Source organism: Oncorhynchus tshawytscha, linkage group LG10 (assembly GCF_018296145.1).
Source record: "Oncorhynchus tshawytscha isolate Ot180627B linkage group LG10, Otsh_v2.0, whole genome shotgun sequence".
Taxonomy (NCBI): Eukaryota; Metazoa; Chordata; class Actinopteri; order Salmoniformes; family Salmonidae; genus Oncorhynchus; species Oncorhynchus tshawytscha.
In genome coordinates, this window is record NC_056438.1 from 10,342,876 (window position 1) to 10,365,814 (window position 22,939).

The window sequence follows — 22,939 nt, forward strand, 5'->3', positions numbered from 1 at the left end:
TATGCGTGTGTCTGTGTGTGTGTGTCTGTCTGTGTATGCGTGTGTCTGTGTGTGTGTGTGTGTGTCTGTGTGTGTGTGTCTGTGTGTGTGCATGTGTCTGTGTGTGTATGTGTGTGTCTGTGTCTGTGTGTGTATGCATGTGTCTGTGTGTGTATGCGTGTGTGTGTGTCTGTGTGTGTGTCTGTGTGTGTATGTGTCTGTGTGTGTGTGTCTGTGTGTGTGTGTGTGTCTGTGTGTGTGTGTGTGTGTGTGTGTCTGTGTGTGTGTGTGTCTGTGTGTGTGTGTCTGTGTGTGTGTGTGTCTGTGTGTCTGTGTCTGTGTCTGTGTGTGTGCAGTGCGGCTGTTTGTGTGTCTGTGTGTGTGCAGTGCGGCTGTTTGTGTGTCTGCGTGTGTCTGTGTGTGTGTGTGTGTGTGTGTGTGTGTGTGTGTGTCTGTGTGTGTGTCTGTGTGTGTGTCTGTGTGTGTCTGTGTGTGTGCAGTGCGGCTGTTTGTCTGTCCACTCTGATTCAGAGTTGGTATTCCTGTCATGTTCCTCATCATTCCCTGATGGAGTGTTCATGAGGGAGGGGATGTCATTTCCCCTGGTTACCACCTCATTTCCTGTCTCTCTCTACCGCGACGCAGCAGAAATCCCTGACTGCTTAAAGAGGCTACCATTCAAATCTTCTCTTCCTTCTTTTCCTACCTTAAAATGTTTAAAACCATGTGTGGAATACAGTAAGGCAGATTAACCATTTGTGGAATACAGTAAAGCAGATTAACCATGTGTGGAATACAGTAAAGCAGATTAACCATGTGTGGAATACAGTAAGGCAGATTAACCATGTGTGGAATACAGTAAGGCAGATTAACCATGTGTGGAATACAGTAAGGCAGACCAACCATGTGTGGAATACAGTAAGGCAGATTAACCATGTGTGGAATACAGTAAGGCAGACCAACCATGTGTGGAATACAGTAAGGCAGATTAACCATGTATGGAATACAGTAAGGCAGATTAACCATGTGTGGAATACAGTAAGGCAGATTAACCATGTGTGGAATACAGTAAGGCAGATTAACCATGTGTGGAATACAGTAAGGCAGATTAACCATGTGTGGAATACAGTAAGGCAGATTAACCATTTGTGGAATACAGTAAGGCAGATTAACCATGTGTGGAATACAGTAAAGCAGATTAACCATGTGTGGAATACATTAAGGCAGATTAACCATTTGTGGAATACAGTAAGGCAGATTAACCATGTGTGGAATACAGTAAGGCAGATTAACCATGTGTGGAATACAGTAAGGCAGACAAACCATGTGTAGAATACAGTAAGGCAGATTAACCATGTGTGGAATACAGTAAGGCAGCTTAACCATTTGTGGAATACAGTAAGGCAGACAAACCATGTGTGGAATACAGTAAAGCAGACCAACCATTTGTGGAATACAGTAAGGCAGACAAACCATTTGTGGAATACAGTAAGGCAGACAAACCATTTGTGGAATACAGTAAGGCAGACCAACCATGTGTGGAATACAGTAAGGCAGACCAACCATGTGTGGAATACAGTAAGGCAGATTAACCATGTGTGGAATACAGTAAGGCAGACCAACCATGTGTGGAATACAATAAGGCAGACAAACCATGTGTGGAATATAGTAAGGCAGATTAACCATGTGTGGAATACAGTAAGGCAGACCAACCATGTGTGGAATACAGTAAGGCAGATTAACCATGTGTGGAATACAGTAAGGCAGATTAACCATGTGTGGAATACAGTAAGGCAGACCAACCATGGGTGGAATACAGTAAGGCAGATTAGCCATGTGTGGAATTCAGTAAGGCAGACCAACCATGTGTGGAATACAGTAAGGCAGATTAACCATGTGTGGAATACAGTAAGGGAGACCAACCATGTGTGGAATACAGTAAGGCAGATTAGCCATGTGTGGAATTCAGTAAGGCAGACCAACCATGTGTGGAATACAGTAAGGCAGATTAACCATGTGTGGAATACAGTAAGGCAGACCAACCATGTGTGGAATACAGTAAGGCAGATTAACCATGTGTGGAATACAGTAAGGCAGACCAACCATGTGTGGAATACAGTAAGGCAGATAAAACTCACTGGAAGATTTAGTGCAACTAGGATTCTATTTCAAAGAGACCAAGTTTAGAGGGTAACATTCCTCCCTCTCTACCCCTCCCTCTCCCCTCCCCTCCCTTGCTCCCTCTCCCCCTCTCTCCCCCTCCCTCTCCCCCCTCCCTCTCCCCCTCTCTCCCCGTCCCTCTCCACAGTGATCTGTCTATCCAGTGGAATCAGCTCTCCAGACACTACTCCACAGACCACAGCAGTTCTTTAGGTTTGATTTGATTTGAACACAATCTAACCACACATGCGTTTACAATAATAGAGGATAATGTTTAACATCGGATTTACATTATGATCCTTGTTTTAGGTAGCATGGAGAGCCTGGAGCCTCCTAGCAGCCAAGTGTACTACGATTCCCAGAATTCACCAGTGGACCCTGCCATCTTCAACAACAAGAGGGACTACAATTCCCCTGTTGACCCCGGCATCTTCAACAACAAGAGAGACTACAATTCCCAGAATTCCATAGTGGACCCTGCCATCTTTAACAACAAGAGAGACTACGATTCTCAGAATTCCCCAGTGGACCCTGTCATCTTCAACAACAAGAGAGACTACGATTCCCAGAATTCCCCTGTCGACCCTGTCATCTTCAACAACAAGAGAGACTCTGCCTATAGTTCTTTTTCAGCTAGTTCTAATACGTCTGACTATACTGTCTCACTGAGGCCTGGTGAAGCCTGTTCCATGGACAATATCCTCCAGAGCCTGGGGCCAGGGGGGCCCACCAGCCAGGGGTATGCCTGCGGCGATACACCGTCCCTGGGGAGGGAGTCAGGCGAGCCCCAAGATGAGACCAGGACCTCTGCCTTACTAAAGTCTGGGTCGCTGACCAGACCCAGAGTGAGGCGGCCAGAAGCGAAGGAGAGACCATCTTCATACTGTTATGAGGACGAGAGGAGGAAGGGAGAAGGGGAGATGGGTGGAGGAGAAGGGGAAAGGGAGGTTTCGAGTCCCCCCCAGCCACCGACCAGGAAGGACAGTTTCAGGGCCACCCGGGGTTGCTCCGGGGTCACAGATGACAAAGTACAACGATGCATCCCTGACCCCGTCGGAATTCCCAGCCTCTCCCAGTGCCATGCCGACGACGATGACGACGATCTTCTGAACATTCCGGGCGTTCTGAGCAACAACAGCTATCCTGCTACTAGTGAGACGTCAAAGACTGAGGGAAACAGAAATGGAAACAGGGTTGGGAATTTCAAAGGTGATTCCTTAGAGCAGTACTACACCCTTATCTCCAAGAAAAAAAGTTCCCGTAAGGACAGCAACTCATTGATCCAGAATAGCCACCCAGACCCCCTTTCCCCCCTCCTCCCTGCTCCAGAGATAAGCCCCACTTCTCCCATCTCAAGCCCCGGCCCTCCTGACACCTCCATAGATCCAGAACCCTTAGGGGAGCCCAGCCACCTCCTCCCCCAGAACAAGCACTCCTCATTAGGTCTCTACAGACACAGCGCCCCTGAGAAACTCTTGTCCCAGCTACGTCTCCTAGAGTTCACCAGCGACCCCTCAGACCCTTCAGACCGTAGCTCCGCCTCCCCCTCCAGCTCCCAGTGGTCTCATTCCCCCTTTCACCCCACCAGAGAGAACCTATCTGAGGATCTAGGGAGTAACAACGCCCCTGTCCAACTCCAGGAGAACCAGGGGAAGTGGGGAGAGGGTGCTGGAGGAGGAGGGAGTCGCTGCTCTTCCCCAGGATCGGTGGACATCGATGGGGTTAGAGAGGCAAGGGAGATGGGATTGGTGGTGGGGGGAGCTGCTGCTACTCTCCTCTCTCCCATCCAGCTCCAACACCCCTGGGCTAGGTCATTGAGTGTACCAGGGTCAGAGAAGCCTTCTGGAGGCTGTAACCAGGGAGGAGTGAGCTCTGAGCGGGTACGGAAGACAGACTTTGGGCCTCTCAGTGCTGCAGCAAGTGTGGATAGCTTACTTGAGGAGAATCTGAGAGGAGGAGGAAGAGAAGAAAGAAGAGGAGAAAGAGAGGATGATGATGATGATGGAGAGGTGCTGATGAAGAAACCCAGGAGTCACCGTTCGTCCCGGTCACGCCGCCGCAGCGAACGCTTCGCCACCAACCTCCGAAATGAGATCCAGCGCAAGAAAGCTCAGCTGTCGAAGAGCAAAGGCCCAGGAGGGTTGCTCTACGGCGGGGAGACGGTCGAGGAAGAAGAGGGTCCTGACCTGGAGGACCTCCAGATGGAAGAGGCTGACGACCTCAAGGAAAGGTGCTCCCAGGAAAGGTGCTCCCAGGAAAGGTGCTCCCAAGGCAGGTACACCTCGTCTGATGACAGCCGATCAGCTCCAGACCCTGGAAGTCTACTGGCCTCTACTTCCACACCCCAGCTCCACCAGCTGTCCCCAACCCCAGTTTCAGCTCTGCAACCCCCCAGGGATGAAGATCCTGAACCACCAGAGGACCAAGACCAAGCGTCAGACCCATCCAGGACCACCCAGTGGTTGGTTCCAGCCATGCCCAGCTGCGATGTGGGAACCCAGGTGGTGGAGGAGCAAGATCCAGCTGGTATGGCTCGCCAATGGAGGTGGACGCCCGAACACCATCTCCAACTGGAAATGGGCACCGACCGTCAGGGCGAGAGGGTTACAGGGGCCCTGGGGTTATCAGGACGAGGAAGAGCAACCTCCTCCTCCTCTTCCTCCACCACCACTCGTTCTTCTCGTACGGAGGAGTGCGATGTTCTTCCTTTCGCGGATCGTTGTAAGTTCTTTGAGGAGACCAGTAGGAGTATGTCTGTGTGGAATCTGCCAGGCCTGACGAGTCGAAGACAGAGGCCAGATAGACACGGGAGGCAGCCTCATCCATCCACGCTGGAGAACCAGGGAGGGGGCTACGGACAGGGAAAAGCCCAGCGGAGGTACTCATACCAGGGGGGAATCCAGAAGGAAAGTCCCCTATCGATTACAACCATGGAGACCCGGAGACAATTGATTTGCAGCAACAGGGATAGAGAAAAGGAGGGGGAGAGAGCGAAGGAGGGGGAGAGAGCGAAGGAGGGGGAGAGAGAGAAGGAGAGAGAGAAGGAGAGAGAGAAGGAGAGGGAGAGAGAAAAGGAGACGGAGAGAGAAAAAGAGAGGGAGAGAGAAAAGGAGAGGGAGTGGGAAAGAGCGAAGAAAAGGGAGGACAGAGCAAGAGAGAGGGAGATGGCGCTTGAAAAGGAGAGGGAGCGGGAGAGAGAGGAGCAGAGACAATGCGAAGAGAAGGCTAGACTGAGAGAGAGGGAGAGAGAAAGAGAGAAGGAGATTGAGCTGGCGAGGGAATGTGAGAGGGAGATAGAGAGACAAGGAGAGAGGGAGAGAGAGTCACTCAGTACAGCTCGGGACCTCTACAACACTCGGACTCAGCTCCAGGCATACCAGAAGAACCAGCCCCACTCCTGCCCCCATCTCCAAGCCCAGATAGAGGCCCCTCATTCAGCCTTCCACCCTGTCAAAACCCCTCTCCTCCAGGACAACCAGGCTCCACATCAGGGGTTCCTACCATATGGCTACACACCAACAGAGGCAAGTATAGGCTACTGTTATAGAGAACATAGACAGTATCTTCTACAGTTTTTGAAGATGCCCAACACTATTAAATGGATCCAGATGTGAATGAGGATGTAATGTGTTGTAGATTGCTTAGCCTTGGGTGATACATGAGGATATAAAGACACACACACACTGGGGGGTTTTCATGTATTTTATCAACTGATTCCAGTGTTTGAGATGAGAACTGAATCTACAAGCCTTTTATTACTCATTATTAATCTGTCCCCCAAATTGAGTTTTTCAGCAGATGTTAAGAAACCCTTTATAACATATCATCTCCTCTATATTCTGGATTAAATAGTTGCTCTCCTCTATAGTCTGGATGAAATAGCTGCTCTCCTCCTCTTTAGTCTGGATGAAATAGTTGCTCTCCTCTATAGTCTGGATGAAATAGCTGCTCTCCTCTTTAGTCTGGATGAAATAGCTGCTCTCCTCCTCTGTAGTCTGGATGAAATAGCTGCTCTCCTCCTCTGTAGTCTGGATGAAATAGCTGCTCTCCTCTTTAGTCTGGATGAAATAGCTGCTCTCCTCCTCTGTAGTCTGGATGAAATAGCTGCTCTCCTCCTCTTTAGTCTGGATGAAATAGCTGCTCTCCTCTTTAGTCTGGATGAAATAGCTGCTCTCCTCTGTAGTCTGGATGAAATAGCTGCTCTCCTCCTCTTTAGTCTGGATGAAATAGCTGCTCTCCTCTGTAGTCTGGATGAAATAGTTGCTCTCCTCCTCTTTTGGCCATAGAGCTGTGTTCTATTGTGTCAAACCTTAAAGTAGACCTCTAATCATCACGTTTAGAGCTTTTCAAAGTACTTAATGAGTGTGAATGAATGTGTTCCACAGGAGTATCCTGTCCCATCCCAGCCGTTACCGCGGGAACAAACACAAATCAACAGGAAGTTCAGCCTGACTGAGAGGTATGACACTTCCTGCCTGTCAGCTCTCTCTCTCTCTCTCTCTCTCTCTCTGTTTCTCCTCTCTGTCTCTCTTCTCTGTCTCTCTCTCTGTCTCTCTCGTTCTCTCTCTCGCTCTCTCTCACTCTCTCTCTGTCTCTTTCTGTTTCTCTCTTTCTCTTTCTGTCTCTCTCTTTCTCTCTCTTTCTCTTAATTTGATTTATTGGCATGACATAACAATATACATATTGCCAAAGCTTACTTTGGAGATTTACAATATTAACATAATTAATCATAATAATCAGTATTATCAACAGGACAACAGTAACAACAATAACCAAGGGTCAAAATAACCAAACATTGAACAATAACAATAAGCATAGAGGACACTGTCCCTCATCTTATGGCAGGCAGCAATGTAGTGCGCTGCCAACCCACAGCTCTCTGCGTCCTCCCCCAACAGGACGGGTAGCCTGTTCCCATCAGAGAGGTCTTCAATGTAGTGCTCTGTCAACCCACAGCTCTCTGCGTCCTCCCCCAACAGGACGGGTAGCCTGTTCCCATCAGAGAGGTCTTCAATGTAGTGCTCTGCCAACCCACAGCTCTCTGCGTCCTCCCCAACAGGACGGGTAGCCTATTCCCATCAGAGAGGTCTTCAATGTAGTGCTCTGTCAACCCACAGCTCTCTGCGTCCTCCCCAACAGGACGGGTAGCCTGTCCTCATCAGAGAGGTCTTTGAAACCTTGAATAAGGGTTTCAAATTTGGGGAAATGACACTCTTAATTGTTTTATATTTTTGACATTTTGTCAGGAAATGCAGCTCCGTCTCAGGTTCTGCTGTTGTTCAGTGGTTGCACAGCCTTTCCTCTACAGGGAGCCAGGTTTTCCTGTCTACCCTTCTCATTGGCAAGGCTGTGCTCACTGAGCCTGTAATTTGTCAAGGTTTTTCGAAGGTTTTGATCAGTAACCATGGTCAAATATTTAGCTACGGTGTACTGTCGATTTAGGGCCAGATAGCACTGCTTTGTGCTTGTGCTCTTGGTATAGCAGGGCTTGGAGGTGATATGAGAGGGGGTCACTGTATTTTAGATGTTTCCAAAATGGAATCACTCTTTTATGAGTTTTTATTATTAGTGGATATTGGCCTAATTCTGCCCTGCATACATTGTTTGTAGTTTTCCTCTGGACATGTAGGAGAATCTTACAGAACTCTGCATGCAGGGTTTCAATGGGGTGTTTGTCCCATTGTTTAAAATCTTGTTTTGCAAGTGGACTCTACACCTCACTGCCATAAAGTACAATTGGTTCAATGACACATTCAATTCGTTTTAACCACATTTTAATAGGTATTTCAATTTGAATGTGTTTTTTAATGGTGTAGAATGCCCTGCGTGCTTTCTCTCTCAGTTCATTCACTGCCTCATTAAGGTGTCCAGTTGAGCTTATTTTTAAACTGAAGTAATTGTAGTGTGTCCAGTCCAGTATAATATAACTTTGGTCTAAGATCTGGATTTTCTCTGGAAAATCATTATTTTAGTCTTTTGGGGTTTACTGCCAGGGCCCTGGTCTGGCAGTACTGCTCTAGCAGGTCCAGGCTCTGCTGTAGGCCATGTGCTGTGGTCAACAGCAGGCATAGCTCATCTGCAAAGGGCAGGCCATTTAACCTCTGAATTGTGGAGACTAACACCAGGGGCTGAGTATTCTTCTAGAATAGTGGCCAATTCGTTGATGTAAATATTGAAGAGTGCAGGGCTCAGATTGCAACCCTGACGAAGGCCCCGCCCCTGGTTAAAGAATTCTGTTCTTTTCTTACCAATTTTAATGCTGCACGTATTGCCAGTATACATTGATTTAATTATGTCATATGTTTTACCCCCTACACCACTTTCAATAACTTTGTAGAACAGTCCTGTATGCCAAATAGAATCAAATGCTTTTTGGAAGTTGATAAAGCAAGCGTATATTTTGGTATTATTTTGGTGCACATGTTTAGGGTGTATGATCAGTCGTGCAATGTTTTGGTATGAATCCTATTTGGCTTTTACTCAAGACATTGTGCTTATTAAGGAAGTTTAGAACTCTTACATTTATAATACTACAGAAAACCTTCCCCAGGTTACTGTTCACACAAATACTTCTGGAATTGTTAGGGTCCAATGTGTTCTTAAAGATTGAGCCCTTGATTCCAGATGTCAGGGAAATAACCTACACTCAGGATCAAATTAAACCGTTTTAATATAGCCAATTGACATTTTGCGCTAGTGAGTTTGAGTATCTCATTGAGGATGCCATCAGGTCCGCATGCTTTTTAAATTTGAGAGCCTGTAGTTTCTTATAGAGCTCCTGGTCAGTAATAGTTTAGTTTCTTATAGAGCTCATGGTCAGTAATAGTTTAGTTTCTTATCGAGCTCCTGGTCAGTAATAGTTTAGTGCCTTATAGAGCTCCTGGTCAGTAATAGTTTAGTTTCTTATAGAGCTCCTGGTCAGTAATAGTTTAGTTTCTTATAGAGCTCCTGGTCAGTAATAGTTTAGTTTCTTATAGAGCTCCTGGTCAGTAATAGTGTAGTTTCTTATAGAGCTCCTGGTCAGTAATAGTTTAGTTTCTTATAGAGCTCCTGGTCAGTAATAGTTTAGTTTCTTATAGAGCTCCTGGTCAGTAATAGTTTAGTGCCTTATAGAGCTCCTGGTCAGTAATAGTTTAGTTTCTTATAGAGCTCCTGGTCAGTAATAGTTTAGTGCCTTATAGAGCTCCTGGTCAGTAATAGTTTAGTTTCTTATAGAGCTCCTGGTCAGTAATAGTTTTAGTTTCTTATAGAGTTCCTGGTCAGTAATAGTTTAATGCCTTATAGAGCTCCTGGTCAGTAATAGTTTAGTTTCTTATAGAGCTCCTGGTCAGTAATAGTTTAGTGCCTTATAGAGCTCCTGGTCAGTAATAGTTTAGTTTCTTATAGAGCTCCTGGTCAGTAATAGTTTAGTTTCTTATAGAGCTCCTGGTCAGTAATAGTGTAGTTTCTTATAGAGCTCCTGGTCAGTAATAGTGTAGTTTCTTATAGAGCTCCTGGTCAGTAATAGTTTAGTTTCTTATAGAGCTCCTGGTCAGTAATAGTTTAGTTTCTTATAGAGCTCCTGGTCAGTAATAGTTTAGTGCCTTATAGAGCTCCTGGTCAGTAATAGTTTAGTTTCTTATAGAGCTCCTGGTCAGTAATAGTTTAGTTTCTTATAGAGCTCCTGGTCAGTAATAGTGTAGTTTCTTATAGAGCTCCTGGTCAGTAATAGTGTAGTTTCTTATAGAGCTCCTGGTCAGTAATAGTTTAGTTTCTTATAGAGCTCCTGGTCAGTAATAGTTTAGTTTCTTATAGAGCTCCTGGTCAGTAATAGTTTAGTTTCTTATAGAGCTCCTGGTCAGTAATAGTTTAGTTTCTTATAGAGCTCCTGGTCAGTAATAGTTTAGTTTCTTATAGAGCTCCTGGTCAGTAATAGTTTAGTTTCTTATAGAGCTCCTGGTCAGTAATAGTTTAGTTTCTTATAGAGCTCCTGGTCAGTAATAGTTTAGTTTCTTATAGAGCTCCTGGTCAGTAATAGTTTAGTTTCTTATAGAGCTCCTGGTCAGTAATAGTTTAGTTTCTTATAGAGCTCCTGGTCAGTAATAGTTTAGTGCCTTATAGAGCTCCTGGTTAGTAATTGGGGAGTCCAATGGATTTTGATTGTCCTTTATAGCTTTTTCTAATCTATTCAACTTCTCATGTATTTGGCGTTGTTCTGCATTTGTATCAGTTTGAGAGGTGTTGTAGAGTGTTTTAAAATGGGTTGTCCATATGTCACCATTTTGTTTCACTAATTCCTCTTTAGATTTTTTTTAGGTTTTTCCAATTTTGCCAGAAGTTGTGTGTGTTTATGGACTCCTGAATTAGTGTCAGCTGCTTGCTGTTGTACTGGGCTTTTTTGGTTCTGAGTGTACGTTTATAGAGTTTTAAAGTCTCACAGTAATGAAGGTGTAGTCCACCATTATTTGGGTCTCTGTGCTTTTGGTTAAATAGTGTTCTAAGTTTTTTCCTTATAATTTTACAATCTGCATCAAACCAGTCGTCATCTGTCGTCTTTTTTGATTTGTTTCTTTTCAATTTCAATTGTGCTTCTTTTGCCGTTTGCCTGAATATATAGTTGATGTTTTTTACTGCTAGATTGATGCCTTCTTCACTGTGAGTGAATGTGGTATCCAGAAAGTTATCTGTTATCTGTGTTTGGATATTTTGGTTACAGGTTGCTTTCTGGTATCTTCTGTGCTGTTTTGGGCCCATCTGTATGAATGTCTGATGTTGTACAGATTACTGGGCTGTGAATGTGTGATGTTGTACAGCTGACTGGGCGGTGAATGTGTGATGTTGTACAGATTACTGGGCTGTGAATGTCTGATGTTGTACAGATTATTGGACTGTGAATGTCTGATGTTGTACAGATTACTGGGCTGTGAATGTCTGATGTTGTACTGGACTGTGAATGTCTGATGTTGTACAGCTGACTGGGCTGTGAATGTCTGATGTTGTACTGGGCTGTGAATGTGTGATGTTGTACAGATTACTGGGCTGTGAATGTCTGATGTTGTACAGATTACTGGACTGTGAATGTCTGATGTTGTACAGATTACTGGGCTGTGAATGTCTGATGTTGTACAGATTACTGGGCTGTGAATGTCTGATGTTGTACAGATTACTGGACTGTGAATGTCTGGTTGTTTCCATGTCTGTTCTATTGAGGAACAACGTAATTTGGCTGTGATCAGACAGAGGTGTTAGTGACTTGACAGTGAATGAGCTGAGAGAGAAAGGGTTCATGTCTGTGATCATATAGTCTACTGTACTGTGGCCAAGAGGTGAGCAGTAGGTGAATCTCCCCAAAGAGTCCCCCCCGTAACCTACCATTGACAAAGTACAGACCCAGGCTTCTACAGAGCTGCAACAGATTCCTTCCATTTTTGTTGATGTTGCTGTCACTGTTGTTTCTATGGGGGAGATGAAGACAGTTAGAGACACTATGGCCTGTAATCAAGCTGTCCCCTCATGTGCTCGTTAGATCAGGTAGTGTTCCTGTGCGCGCATTTGTGTCCCCACAGATGAGCACATTTCCCTGGGCCTGCAGATGGCAGATATCCTCTGAGTAATATGGGGATTCTGAGGGGGTGGGGGGGGGATCTCCTCTGAGTAATATGGGGATTCTGAGGGGGGGGGATCTCCTCTGAGTAATATGGGGATTCCGAGGGGGGATATATATTGCGCAAAGGAACACATCTTTTTCTGTCAGTACAAGTTCTTTTTTCAGTTTTAACCAAATGTGATATTTACCAATTTTGAGGGGATCAATTTGATTTTGAAGTTCGGATTCAACCAAATGATCAGTCCTCCAGAGTCTCTGCCTCTATGGACAGAGCTGTGTTTCTGTGACGGCACAGTGACCTCTCTGTAGCCCGTGGGACAGTGACCTCTCTGTAGCCCGTGGGACAGTGACCTCTCTGTAGCCCGTGGGACAGTGACCTCTCTGTAGCCCGTGGGACAGTGACCTCTCTGTAGCCTGTGGGACAGTGACCTCTCTGTAGCCTGTGGGGCAGTGACCTCTCTGTAGCCTGTGGGGCAGTGACCTCTCTGTAGCCCGTGGGGCAGTGACCTCTCTGTAGCCTGTGGGACAGTGACCTCTCTGTAGCCCGTGGGACAGTGACCTCTCTGTAGCCCGTGGGACAGTGACCTCTCTGTAGCCTGTTGGACAGTGACCTCTCTGTAGCCTGTGGGGCAGTGACCTCTCTGCAGCCTGTGGGACAGTGACCTCTCTGTAGCCTGTGGGACAGTGACCTCTCTGTAGCCTGTTGGACAGTGACCTCTCTGTAGCCTGTGGGACAGTGACCTCTCTGTAGCCTGTGGGGCAGTGACCTCTCTGTAGCCTGTGGGGCAGTGACCTCTCTGTAGCCAGTGGGACAGTGACCTCTCTGCAGTCTGTGGGACAGTGAGTGACAATGTCAGCCTTACACCATGTCTCCTGCAGAATGATTACCTCTCTGTAGCCTGTGGGACAGTGACCTCTCTGCAGCCTGTGGGACAGTGATCTCTCTGTAGCCTGTGGGACAGTGACCTCTCTGTAGCCTGTGGGACAGTGACCTCTCTGTAGCCTGTGGGACAGTGACCTCTCTAGCCCGTGGGACAGTGACCTCTCTGTAGCCTGTGGGACAGTGACCTCTCTGTAGCCTGTGGGACAGTGACCTCTCTGTAGCCTGTGGGACAGTGACCTCTCTGTAGCCCGTGGGACAGTGACCTCTCTGTAGCCCGTGGGACAGTGACCTCTCTGTAGCCTGTGGGGCAGTGACCTCTCTGTAGCCCGTGGGACAGTGACCTCTCTGTAGCCTGTGGGGCAGTGACCTCTCTGTAGCCTGTTGGACAGTGACCTCTCTGTAGCCTGTGGGACAGTGACCTCTCTGCAGCCTGTGGGACAGTGACCTCTCTGTAGCCTGTGGGACAGTGACCTCTCTGTAGCCTGTTGGACAGTGACCTCTCTGTAGCCTGTGGGACAGTGACCTCTCTGTAGCCTGTGGGACAGTGACCTCTCTGTAGCCTGTGGGACAGTGACCGCTCTGTAGCCTGTTGGACAGTGACCTCTCTGTAGCCTGTGGGACAGTGACCTCTCTGTAGCCTGTGGGTCAGTGACCTCTCTGTAGCCTGTGGGGCAGTGACCTCTCTGCAGCCTGTGGGACAGTGACCTCTCTGTAGCCTGTGGGACAGTGACCTCTCTGTAGCCTGTTGGACAGTGACCTCTCTGTAGCCTGTGGGACAGTGACCTCTCTGTAGCCTGTGGGGCAGTGACCTCTCTGTAGCCTGTGGGGCAGTGACCTCTCTGTAGCCAGTGGGACAGTGACCTCTCTGCAGCCTGTGGGACAGTGAGTGACAATGTCAGCCTTACACTATGTCTCCTGCAGAATGATTACCTCTCTGTAGCCTGTGGGACAGTGACCTCTCTGTAGCCTGTGGGACAGTGACCTCTCTGTAGCCTGTTGGACAGTGACCTCTCTGTAGCCTGTGGGACAGTGACCTCTCTGTAGCCTGTTGGACAGTGACCTCTCTGTAGCCTGTGGGACAGTGATCTCTCTGTAGCCTGTGGCACAGTGACCTCTCTGTAGTCTGTGGCACAGTGACCTCTCTGTAGCCTGTAGGATAGTGACCTCTCTGTAGCCTGTAGCACAGTGACCTCTCTGTAGCCTGTGGGACAGTGACCTCTCTGTAGCCTGTGGGGCAGTGACCTCTCTGTAGCCTGTGGGACAGTGACCTCTCTGTAGCCTGTGGGACAGTGACCTCTCTGTAGCCTGTGGGGCAGTGACCTCTCTGTAGCCTGTGGGACAGTGACCTCTCTGCAGCCTGTGGGACAGTGAGTGACAACGTCAGCCTTACACCATGTCTCCTGCAGAATGATTACCTCTCTGTAGCCTGTGGGACAGTGACCTCTCTGCAGCCTGTGGGACAGTGACCTCTCTGTAGCCTGTGGGACAGTGACCTCTCTGTAGCCTGTGGGACAGTGACCTCTCTGCAGCCTGTGGGACAGTGACCTCTCTGTAGCCTGTGGGACAGTGACCTCTCTGTAGCCTGTGGGACAGTGACCTCTCTGTAGCCTGTGGGACAGTGACCTCTCTGTAGCCTGTGGGACTGATAGGTTGATGAGTTTAGGCCCTGAATGTTCCACATGCTGACTGATAGGTTGATGAGTTTAGGCCCTGAATGTTCCACATGCTGACTGATAGGTTGATGAGTTTAGGCCCTGAATGTTCCACATGCTGACTGATAGGTTGATGAGTTTAGGCCCTGAATGTTCCACATGCTGACTGATAGGTTGATGAGTTTAGGCCCTGAATGTTCCACATGCTGACTGATAGTGATTTCATGTTGCAAAAAGAAAGAATAGCAGTCAGAAATACAGTAACTACTGAGATGTTCAGAGTGAGACACAGGATGACAGTCAGAAATACAGTAACTACTAAGTTGTTCAGAGTAAGAAACAGGATGACAGTCAGAAATACAGTAACTACTAAGATGTTCAGAGTGAGACACAGGATGACAATCAGAAATACAGTAACTACTAAGATGTTCAGCGTGAGACACAGGATAACAGTCAGAAATACAGTAACTACTAACTACTAAGTTGTTCAGAGTGAGAAACAGGATGACAGTCAGAAATACAGTAACTACTAAGATGTTCAGAGTGAGACACAGGATGACAGTCAGAAATACAGTAACTACTAACTACTAAGTTGTTCAGAGTGAGAAACAGGATGACAGTCAGAAATACAGTAACTACTAACTACTAAGTTGTTCAGAGTAAGAAACAGGATGACAGCCAGAAATACAGTAACTACTAAGATGTTCAGAGTGAGACACAGGATAACAGTCAGAAATACAGTAACTACTAACTTGTTCAGTCAGATGAACAGGATGACAGTCAGAAATACAGTAACTACTAAGATGTTCAGAGTGAGACACAGGATGACAGTCAGAAATACAGTAACTACTAACTACTAAGTTGCTCAGAGTGAGAAACAGGATGACAGCCAGAAATACAGTAACTACTAAGTTGTTCAGTCAGATGAACAGGATGCCAGTCAGAAATACAGTAACTACTAAGTTGTTCAGTCAGATGAACAGGATAACAGTCAGAAATACAGTAACTACTAAGTTGTTCAGAGTAAGAAACAGGATGACAGTCAGAAATACAGTAACTACTAAGATGTTCAGAGTGAGACACAGGATGACAATCAGAAATACAGTAACTACTAAGATGTTCAGAGTGAGACACAGGATAACAGTCAGAAATACAGTAACTACTAACTACTAAGTTGTTCAGAGTGAGAAACAGGATGCCAGTCAGAAATACAGTAACTACTAAGATGTTCAGAGTGAGACACAGGATGACAGTCAGAAATACAGTAACTACTAACTACTAAGTTGTTCAGAGTGAGAAACAGGATGACAGTCAGAAATACAGTAACTACTAACTACTAAGTTGTTCAGAGTAAGAAACAGGATGACAGCCAGAAATACAGTAACTACTAAGATGTTCAGAGTGAGACACAGGATAACAGTCAGAAATACAGTAACTACTAAGATGTTCAGAGTGAGACACAGGATAACAGTCAGAAATACAGTAACTACTAACTACTAAGTTGTTCAGAGTGAGAAACAGGATGACAGCCAGAAATACAGTAACTACTAAGTTGTTCAGTCAGATGAACAGGATAACAGTCAGAAATACAGTAACTACTAAGATGTTCAGAGTGAGAAACAGGATAACAGTCAGAAATACAGTAACTACTAAGTTGTTCAGAGTGAGACACAGGATAACAGTCAGAAATACAGTAACTACTAAGATGTTCAGAGTGAGACACAGGATAACAGTCAGAAATACAGTAACTACTAACTACTAAGTTGTTCAGAGTGAGAAACAGGATGACAGCCAGAAATACAGTAACTACTAAGTTGTTCAGTCAGATGAACAGGATAACAGTCAGAAATACAGTAACTACTAAGATGTTCAGAGTGAGACACAGGATGACAGTCAGAAATACAGTAACTACTAACTACTAAGTTGTTCAGAGTGAGAAACAGGATGACAGTTAGAAATACAGTAACTACGAACTACTAAGTTGTTCAGAGTGAGAAACAGGATAACAGTCAGAAATACAGTAACTACTAAGATGTTCAGAGTGAGACACAGGATAACAGTCAGAAATACAGTAACTACTAACTACTAAGTTGTTCAGAGTGAGAAACAGGATGACAGTCAGAAATACAGTAACTACTAAGTTGTTCAGAGTGAGAAACAGGATGACAGTCAGAAATACAGTAACTACTAAGTTGTTCAGAGTGAGAAACAGGATAACAGTCAGAAATACAGTAACTACTAAGATGTTCAGAGTGAGACACAGGATGACAGTCAGAAATACAGTAACTACTAAGATGTTCAGAGTGAGACACAGGATAACAGTCAGAAATACAGTAACTACTAACTACTAAGTTGTTCAGAGTGAGAAACAGGATGACAGCCAGAAATACAGTAACTACTAAGATGTTCAGAGTGAGACACAGGATAACAGTCAGAAATACAGTAACTACTAAGATGTTCAGAGTGAGAAACAGGATGACAGTCAGAAATACAGTAACTACAGTAACAGGATACAGTCAGAAATACAGTAACTACTAACTACTAAGTTGTTCAGAGTGAGAAACAGGATGACAGCCAGAAATACAGTAACTACTAAGTTGTTCAGTCAGATGAACAGGATAACAGTCAGAAATACAGTAACTACTAAGATGTTCAGAGTGAGAAACAGGATAACAGTCAGAAATACAGTAACTACTAAGTTGTTCAGAGTGAGACACAGGATAACAGTCAGAAATACAGTAACTACTAAGTTGTTCAGTCAGATGAACAGGATAACAGTCAGAACTACAGTAACTACTAAGTTGTTCAGTCAGATGAACAGGATAACAGTCAGAAATACAGTAACTACTAAGTTGTTCAGTGAGATGAACAGGATAACAGTCAGAAATACAGTAACTACTAAGTTGTTCAGTGAGATGAACAGGATAACAGTCAGAACTACAGTAACTACTAAGATGTTCAGTCAGATGAACAGGATAACAGTCAGAACTACAGTAACTACTAAGATGTTCAGTCAGATGAACAGGATAACAGAAAACATTTGTTCTCTTTTTTTTTTTCCCTTTTAGTACAATAGCTGTGTGTGTGTGTGTGTGTGTGTGTGTGTGTGTGTGTGTGTGTGTGTGTGTGTGTGTGTGTGTGCGCGTGTGCGTGTGCGTGTGCGTGCCTGCATTTATTGTAGATGTTTTCGATGGGCTGTTTACTCAACCCTACAGAGTCTATGGTCTGGTAGAGGTGGTGGTCTGCTATGGGGTAGTAGGCTGGGCCCTGTGGAGTGGAGGGGTGCCAGGTCTGGGCCGGGGGCTTCCTCTCTGGTCTGGTAGAGGTGGTGGTCTGCTATGGGGTAGTAGGCTGGGCCCTGTGGAGTGGAGGGTGCCAGGTCTGGGCCGGGGGCTTCCTCTCTGGTCTGGTAGAGGTGGTGGTCTGCTATGGGGTATTAGGCTGGGCCCGGTCCAGTCTGGCTGTGCTGATGGAGGTGGTGATGCTCTGTTGGTGGGTGGGACCTGTGGGGTGCGCTGGGTCTGGGGGCGTTGAGGGGACCTGGGGCTCCTTGGGGGGGGTAAAGGTGGGGTTGTTAGGGGTGGTGAGGGGCTGCAGCTTCTCTCTAGGAGTCTCTACAGTCTGTTCTCTGTGATGTCGCACCCTCTTGATGACAGACAACTCCTTTGCCATCTCCTCCTTTACCTGCACCAGCTCTCTCCTCATGGTGGCCTTTACCTCCTCAAGAGCTGTGGTAAGGCTCTCTCCTCATGGTGGCCTTTACCTCCTCAAGAGCTGTGGTAAGGCTCTCTCCTCAAGGTGGCCTTTACCTCCTCAAGAGCTGTGGTAAGGCTCTCTCTCAGCTCCTGGACAGAGTTCTTCAGCTGGTCGATCAGGTCCTGTAGAAGCACTGTGTCTGGGCTGGAGGTGGTGTAGCTGGAGGACTGCTCCTTCAGCTCAGTAACCCATACCTCTAACAGAGCCAGCCTGTCTCTCAGCAGTCTGGAGGTGGTGTAGCTGGGGGCTGCTCCTTCAGCTCAGTAACCCATACCTCTAACAGAGCCAGCCTGTCTCTCAGCAGTCTGGAGGTGGTGTAGCTGGGGGCTGCTCCTTCAGCTCAGTAACCCATACCTCTAACAGAGCCAGCCTGTCTCTCAGCAGTCTGGAGGTGGTGTAGCTGGGGGCTGCTCCTTCAGCTCAGTAACCCATACCTCGAACAGAGCCAGCCTGTCTCTCAGCAGTCTGGAGGTGGTGTAGCTGGGGGCTGCTCCTTCAGCTCAGTAACCCATACCTCGAACAGAGCCAGCCTGTTTCTCAGCAGTCTGGAGGTGGTGTAGCTGGGGGCTGCTCCTTCAGCTCAGTAACCCATACCTCGAACAGAGCCAGCCTGTCTCTCAGCAGTCTGGAGGTGGTGTAGCTGGGGTCTGCTCCTTCAGCTCAGTAACCCATACCTCGAACAGAGCCAGCCTGTCTCTCAGCAGTCTGGAGGTGGTGTAGCTGGGGTGCTGCTCCTTCAGCTCAGTAACCCATACCTCGAACAGAGCCAGCCTGTCTCTCAGCAGTCTGGAGGTGGTGTAGCTGGGGTGCTGCTCCTTCAGCTCAGTAACCCATACAGCTCAGTAACAGAGCCAGCCTGTCTCTCAGCAGTCTGGAGGTGGTGTAGCTGGGGTGCTGCTCCTTCAGCTCAGTAACCCATACCTCGAACAGAGCCAGCCTGTCTCTCAGCAGTCTGGCCTTCAGCTCAGTAACCCATACCTCGAACAGAGCCAGCCTGTCTCTCAGCAGTCTGGAGGTGGTGTAGCTGGGGTGCTGCTCCTTCAGCTCAGTAACCCATACCTCTAACAGAGCCAGCCTGTCTCTCAGCAGTCTGGAGGTGGTGTAGCTGGGGGCTGCTCCTTCAGCTCAGTAACCCATACCTCGAACAGAGCCAGCCTGTCTCTCAGCAGTCTGGAGGTGGTGTAGCTGGGGTGCTGCTCCTTCAGCTCAGTAACCCATACCTCGAACAGAGCCAGCCTGTCTCTCAGCAGTCTGGAGGTGGTGTAGCTGGGGGCTGCTCCTTCAGCTCAGTAACCCATACCTCGAACAGAGCCAGCCTGTCTCTCAGCAGTCTGGAGGTGGTGTAGCTGGGGTGCTGCTCCTTCAGCTCAGTAACCCATACCTCTAACAGAGCCAGCCTGTCTCTCAGCAGTCTGGAGGTGGTGTAGCTGGGGGCTGCTCCTTCAGCTCAGTAACCCATACCTCTAACAGAGCCAGCCTGTCTCTCAGCAGTCTGGAGGTGGTGTAGCTGGGGGCTGCTCCTTCAGCTCAGTAACCCATACCTCGAACAGAGCCAGCCTGTCTCTCAGCAGTCTGGAGGTGGTGTAGCTGGGGGGGGCTGCTCCTTCAGCTCAGTAACCCATACCTCGAACAGAGCCAGCCTGTCTCTCAGCAGTCTGGAGGTGGTGTAGCTGGGGGGCTGCTCCTTCAGCTCAGTAACCCATACCTCGAACAGAGCCAGCCTGTTTCTCAGCAGTCTGGAGGTGGTGTAGCTGGGGGGCTGCTCCTTCAGCTCAGTAACCCATACCTCGAACAGAGCCAGCCTGTTTCTCAGCAGGCTGATGGTCGTGTGGTCTTGTCTCTGGTGGTCGTAGGCAGACAGGGGGAGGATAGACCTGTTGTGTGGGTCAGGGCCTGGGTTCCTGCTGTTGGAGGTGATGGGAGAGGTCGGGGTGCTGTCCTTGTCGTTTTTGGTTTCCACTATCTTTCCTAGGTTGGGGAAGTCCTGCACTAAGAGCTGAGTCCAGCCCCACTGCCCTGGACCATGACAGTGCCTTTCTGGTACACGTTTACCATCAGAAACCTGTTTTCCTGGTCCTTTTCGCTGTTTCCAGGTTCTCCCTCTGAATTCTGTGTTTAAAATGGATCTTTTTTCCTTCTCTGATTTGATTTCTGCTGGAAATTCAAAAAAAGGGAAAGTCACTATCTCTGCTGCTGGTGCTGCTAGCCTGCCTCAGTGGCCATGTTGCTATGGTTACCACCAGTCAACAGTTACCACCAGCCAGTAAGCTAGCTGACAGATTTGAATTCAGCTAGCTAGCACGATTAAGATTGACAGAGTGTGAGTTAAAAGACCAATCTTGTCCTCCTGTGTTGATCTTCAGTTCTACAATATGTTTTTCTAATTTCATTTTGTTCATCTCACTCTAACAACCTGAGAGTTTTAAGAAGTCAGGAGCTCTCTCTCTCTCTCTCTCTCTCTCTGTCTCTCTCTCTCTCTCAATTCAATTCAATTCAATTCAATTCAAGGTCTTTATTGGCATGGGAATCATGTGTTAACATTGCCAAAGCAAGTGAGGTAGATAATATATAAAGTGAATATATAAAGTGAAATAAACAATAAAAATTAACAGTAAACATTACACATACAGAAGTTTCAAAACAATAAAGACATTACAAATGTCATATTATATATATACAGTGTTTTAACAATGTACAAATGGTTAAGGTATACAAGGGAAAATAAATTGGCTTAAATATGGGTTGTATTTACAATGGTGTTTGTTCTTCACTGGTTGCCCTTTTCTCATGGCAACAAGTCACAAATCTTGCTGCTGTGATGGCACACTGTGGTATTTCACCCAGTAGATATTTGTTTTCGGATTCTTTGTGGATCTGTGTAATCTGAGGGAAATATGTCTCTCTCTCTCTCTCTCTCTCTCTCTCTCTGATTACCTGTGAGTACTACATGTATAAGTGTATGGTGATTGGAAGTAAAATCCCTCTCCATCAGGCTCCATGTTATGATGACAGTCTAATGGACGTCCCTATGGGAGAATTAGAGAAGGCTTCCATTCTCAGATCTGGCAGTGTAGTGAGTCTCTCTCTCCGTCTCTCTCAGGGACTACCCACGGTACAGACGTGATTCCTGCACCAGGCCACCAGATTGTGCTATAACAGTTACACCACACCACCACCACCAGTTGGGTCGGAGCGGCAGGCTGTCTGCCTGTAGTGTGGATGATCCCACGTCTTCATCATCGTCTTCATCACTACGAAGCAGGGCCATGTCGGAGAATGATCTACGTTTCGACTCCACATACCACCGTGCTTCCCCCTCGGTTGCTACAGCGACACCGCTTTCAGAGCTGGAGGAGGGAGGCGGGGTTGGTGGAGTGGGAAGTGCTAGGGGAGTGGCTACCAGGAAGAAAACCCCACCCCCTCCCAGGCCGCCTCCCCCCAAATGGGAGGAGTTCCATCGAAGGAGAGCGTCCCACCACACCCTCTTCGCCTCTTCTCTCTCCTCCACCTCTTCTTCATCAGTCCATCCTCTCCCTCTCAGTCCACCAGAGGGTCTATGCTCTCACTCTCCTCACACCCCCTGTCCCACAGAAACATCCAAAATGACGTATCAGCGCTCTTACAGCCTCCCCCCTCAGAGGGAGGAGCTAGCGGGGTGCCAGCGCTGTAGCCTGAGCCAGCTCCAGGAACGCCCCTTTTCACAAGCCACGCCCAGTCCCCGGTTCACACGCAGGACCTTCCGGCCGGTGGCTCCACAACATAGAGAGAGAGACACACCCACTCATTACGACAACTCACTGCCCCCTCTACCACCATCAGACAACCAAGCCAGGTGAGGAGATGGAGACTGAATACACACACACACACACACACACATACACTCATTACGACAACTCACTGCCCCTCTACCACCATCAGACAACCAAGCCAGGTGAGGAGATGGAGACTGAATACACACACACACACACACACACATACACTCATTACGACAACTCACTGCCCCCTCTACCACCATCAGACAACCAAGCCAGGTGAGGAGATAGAGACTGAATACACACACACACACACACTCATTACGACAACTCACTGCCCCCTCTACCACCATCAGACAACCAAGCCAGGTGAGGAGATGGAGACTGAATACACACACACACACATACACACACACCCACTCATTACGACAACTCACTGCCCCCTCTACCACCATCAGACAACCAAGCCAGGTGAGGAGATGGAGACTGAATACACACACACACACACACACACACACACACACACACACACACACACACACACACACACACACACGCTTAATCCTATTGTCATCCCACTCCAGGCTATGCAACAAGGATGATCAAGATCGCCCTGCTGTGTTGAAGCCCATCTCTCATAGACAGCAGAGGGCCGGTGCTGAGTGGGAGAGAACTCCATCTCCCAGGGTGCATAGCATCTCAGCCCTCCCCACCATAGAGAATGGTGCTATCTCTCTCGAGTCCTACTTTGCTATGAGCTACGAGCAGCAGCAACAGCTACAGAACAGTAGAAGATTCCGGAATCATCCCCACAACAACAATAACAACAGTAAGGAGTCTGATTCTGTAAAGTGACAACTGCTGATGTAAAAAGGGCTATAGATAATATGATTGATTGATTCCCATTCCAGAACCAGAATTGGAACCCGACTTGGAACTAGAACCAGGTTTTAGCCCGAGCTCCGCCCAGAGCTTGGAACAGGAAGTGGACATCCCCATGGAAACAGACATTGACGACTTCCAGGAGGAGGGGCTTCCTGAGGATGAAGAGCCAATCAGGACAGAGCTCCAGTGTTTTGCTCTGCCTGTCACGGTGTGTGATAAGATTCACTGTGCTGCTAAGGAGTAGGGTGAAGTTGCCCCAAGATGCTGATCTTGGGTCAGATTTTCA

At 47.4% G+C, this 22,939-nt stretch overlaps 1 protein-coding gene across 1 annotated transcript in view; it reads left to right on the forward strand.

Moving 5' to 3' along the window:
• Positions 1–22,939, forward strand: part of LOC112235095 (protein Shroom4) — a 110,594-nt gene that overhangs the window by 73,260 nt on the left and 14,395 nt on the right. Inside the window, exons 4-10 of the mRNA XM_042329320.1 lie at positions 2,288–2,352; positions 2,449–5,198; positions 5,337–5,663; positions 6,525–6,598; positions 21,117–21,848; positions 22,353–22,597; positions 22,680–22,861. Coding sequence (XP_042185254.1) covers positions 2,288–2,352; positions 2,449–5,198; positions 5,337–5,663; positions 6,525–6,598; positions 21,117–21,848; positions 22,353–22,597; positions 22,680–22,861 — 4,375 coding nt within the window. The remainder of the gene's footprint in view (positions 1–2,287; positions 2,353–2,448; positions 5,199–5,336; positions 5,664–6,524; positions 6,599–21,116; positions 21,849–22,352; positions 22,598–22,679; positions 22,862–22,939) is intronic.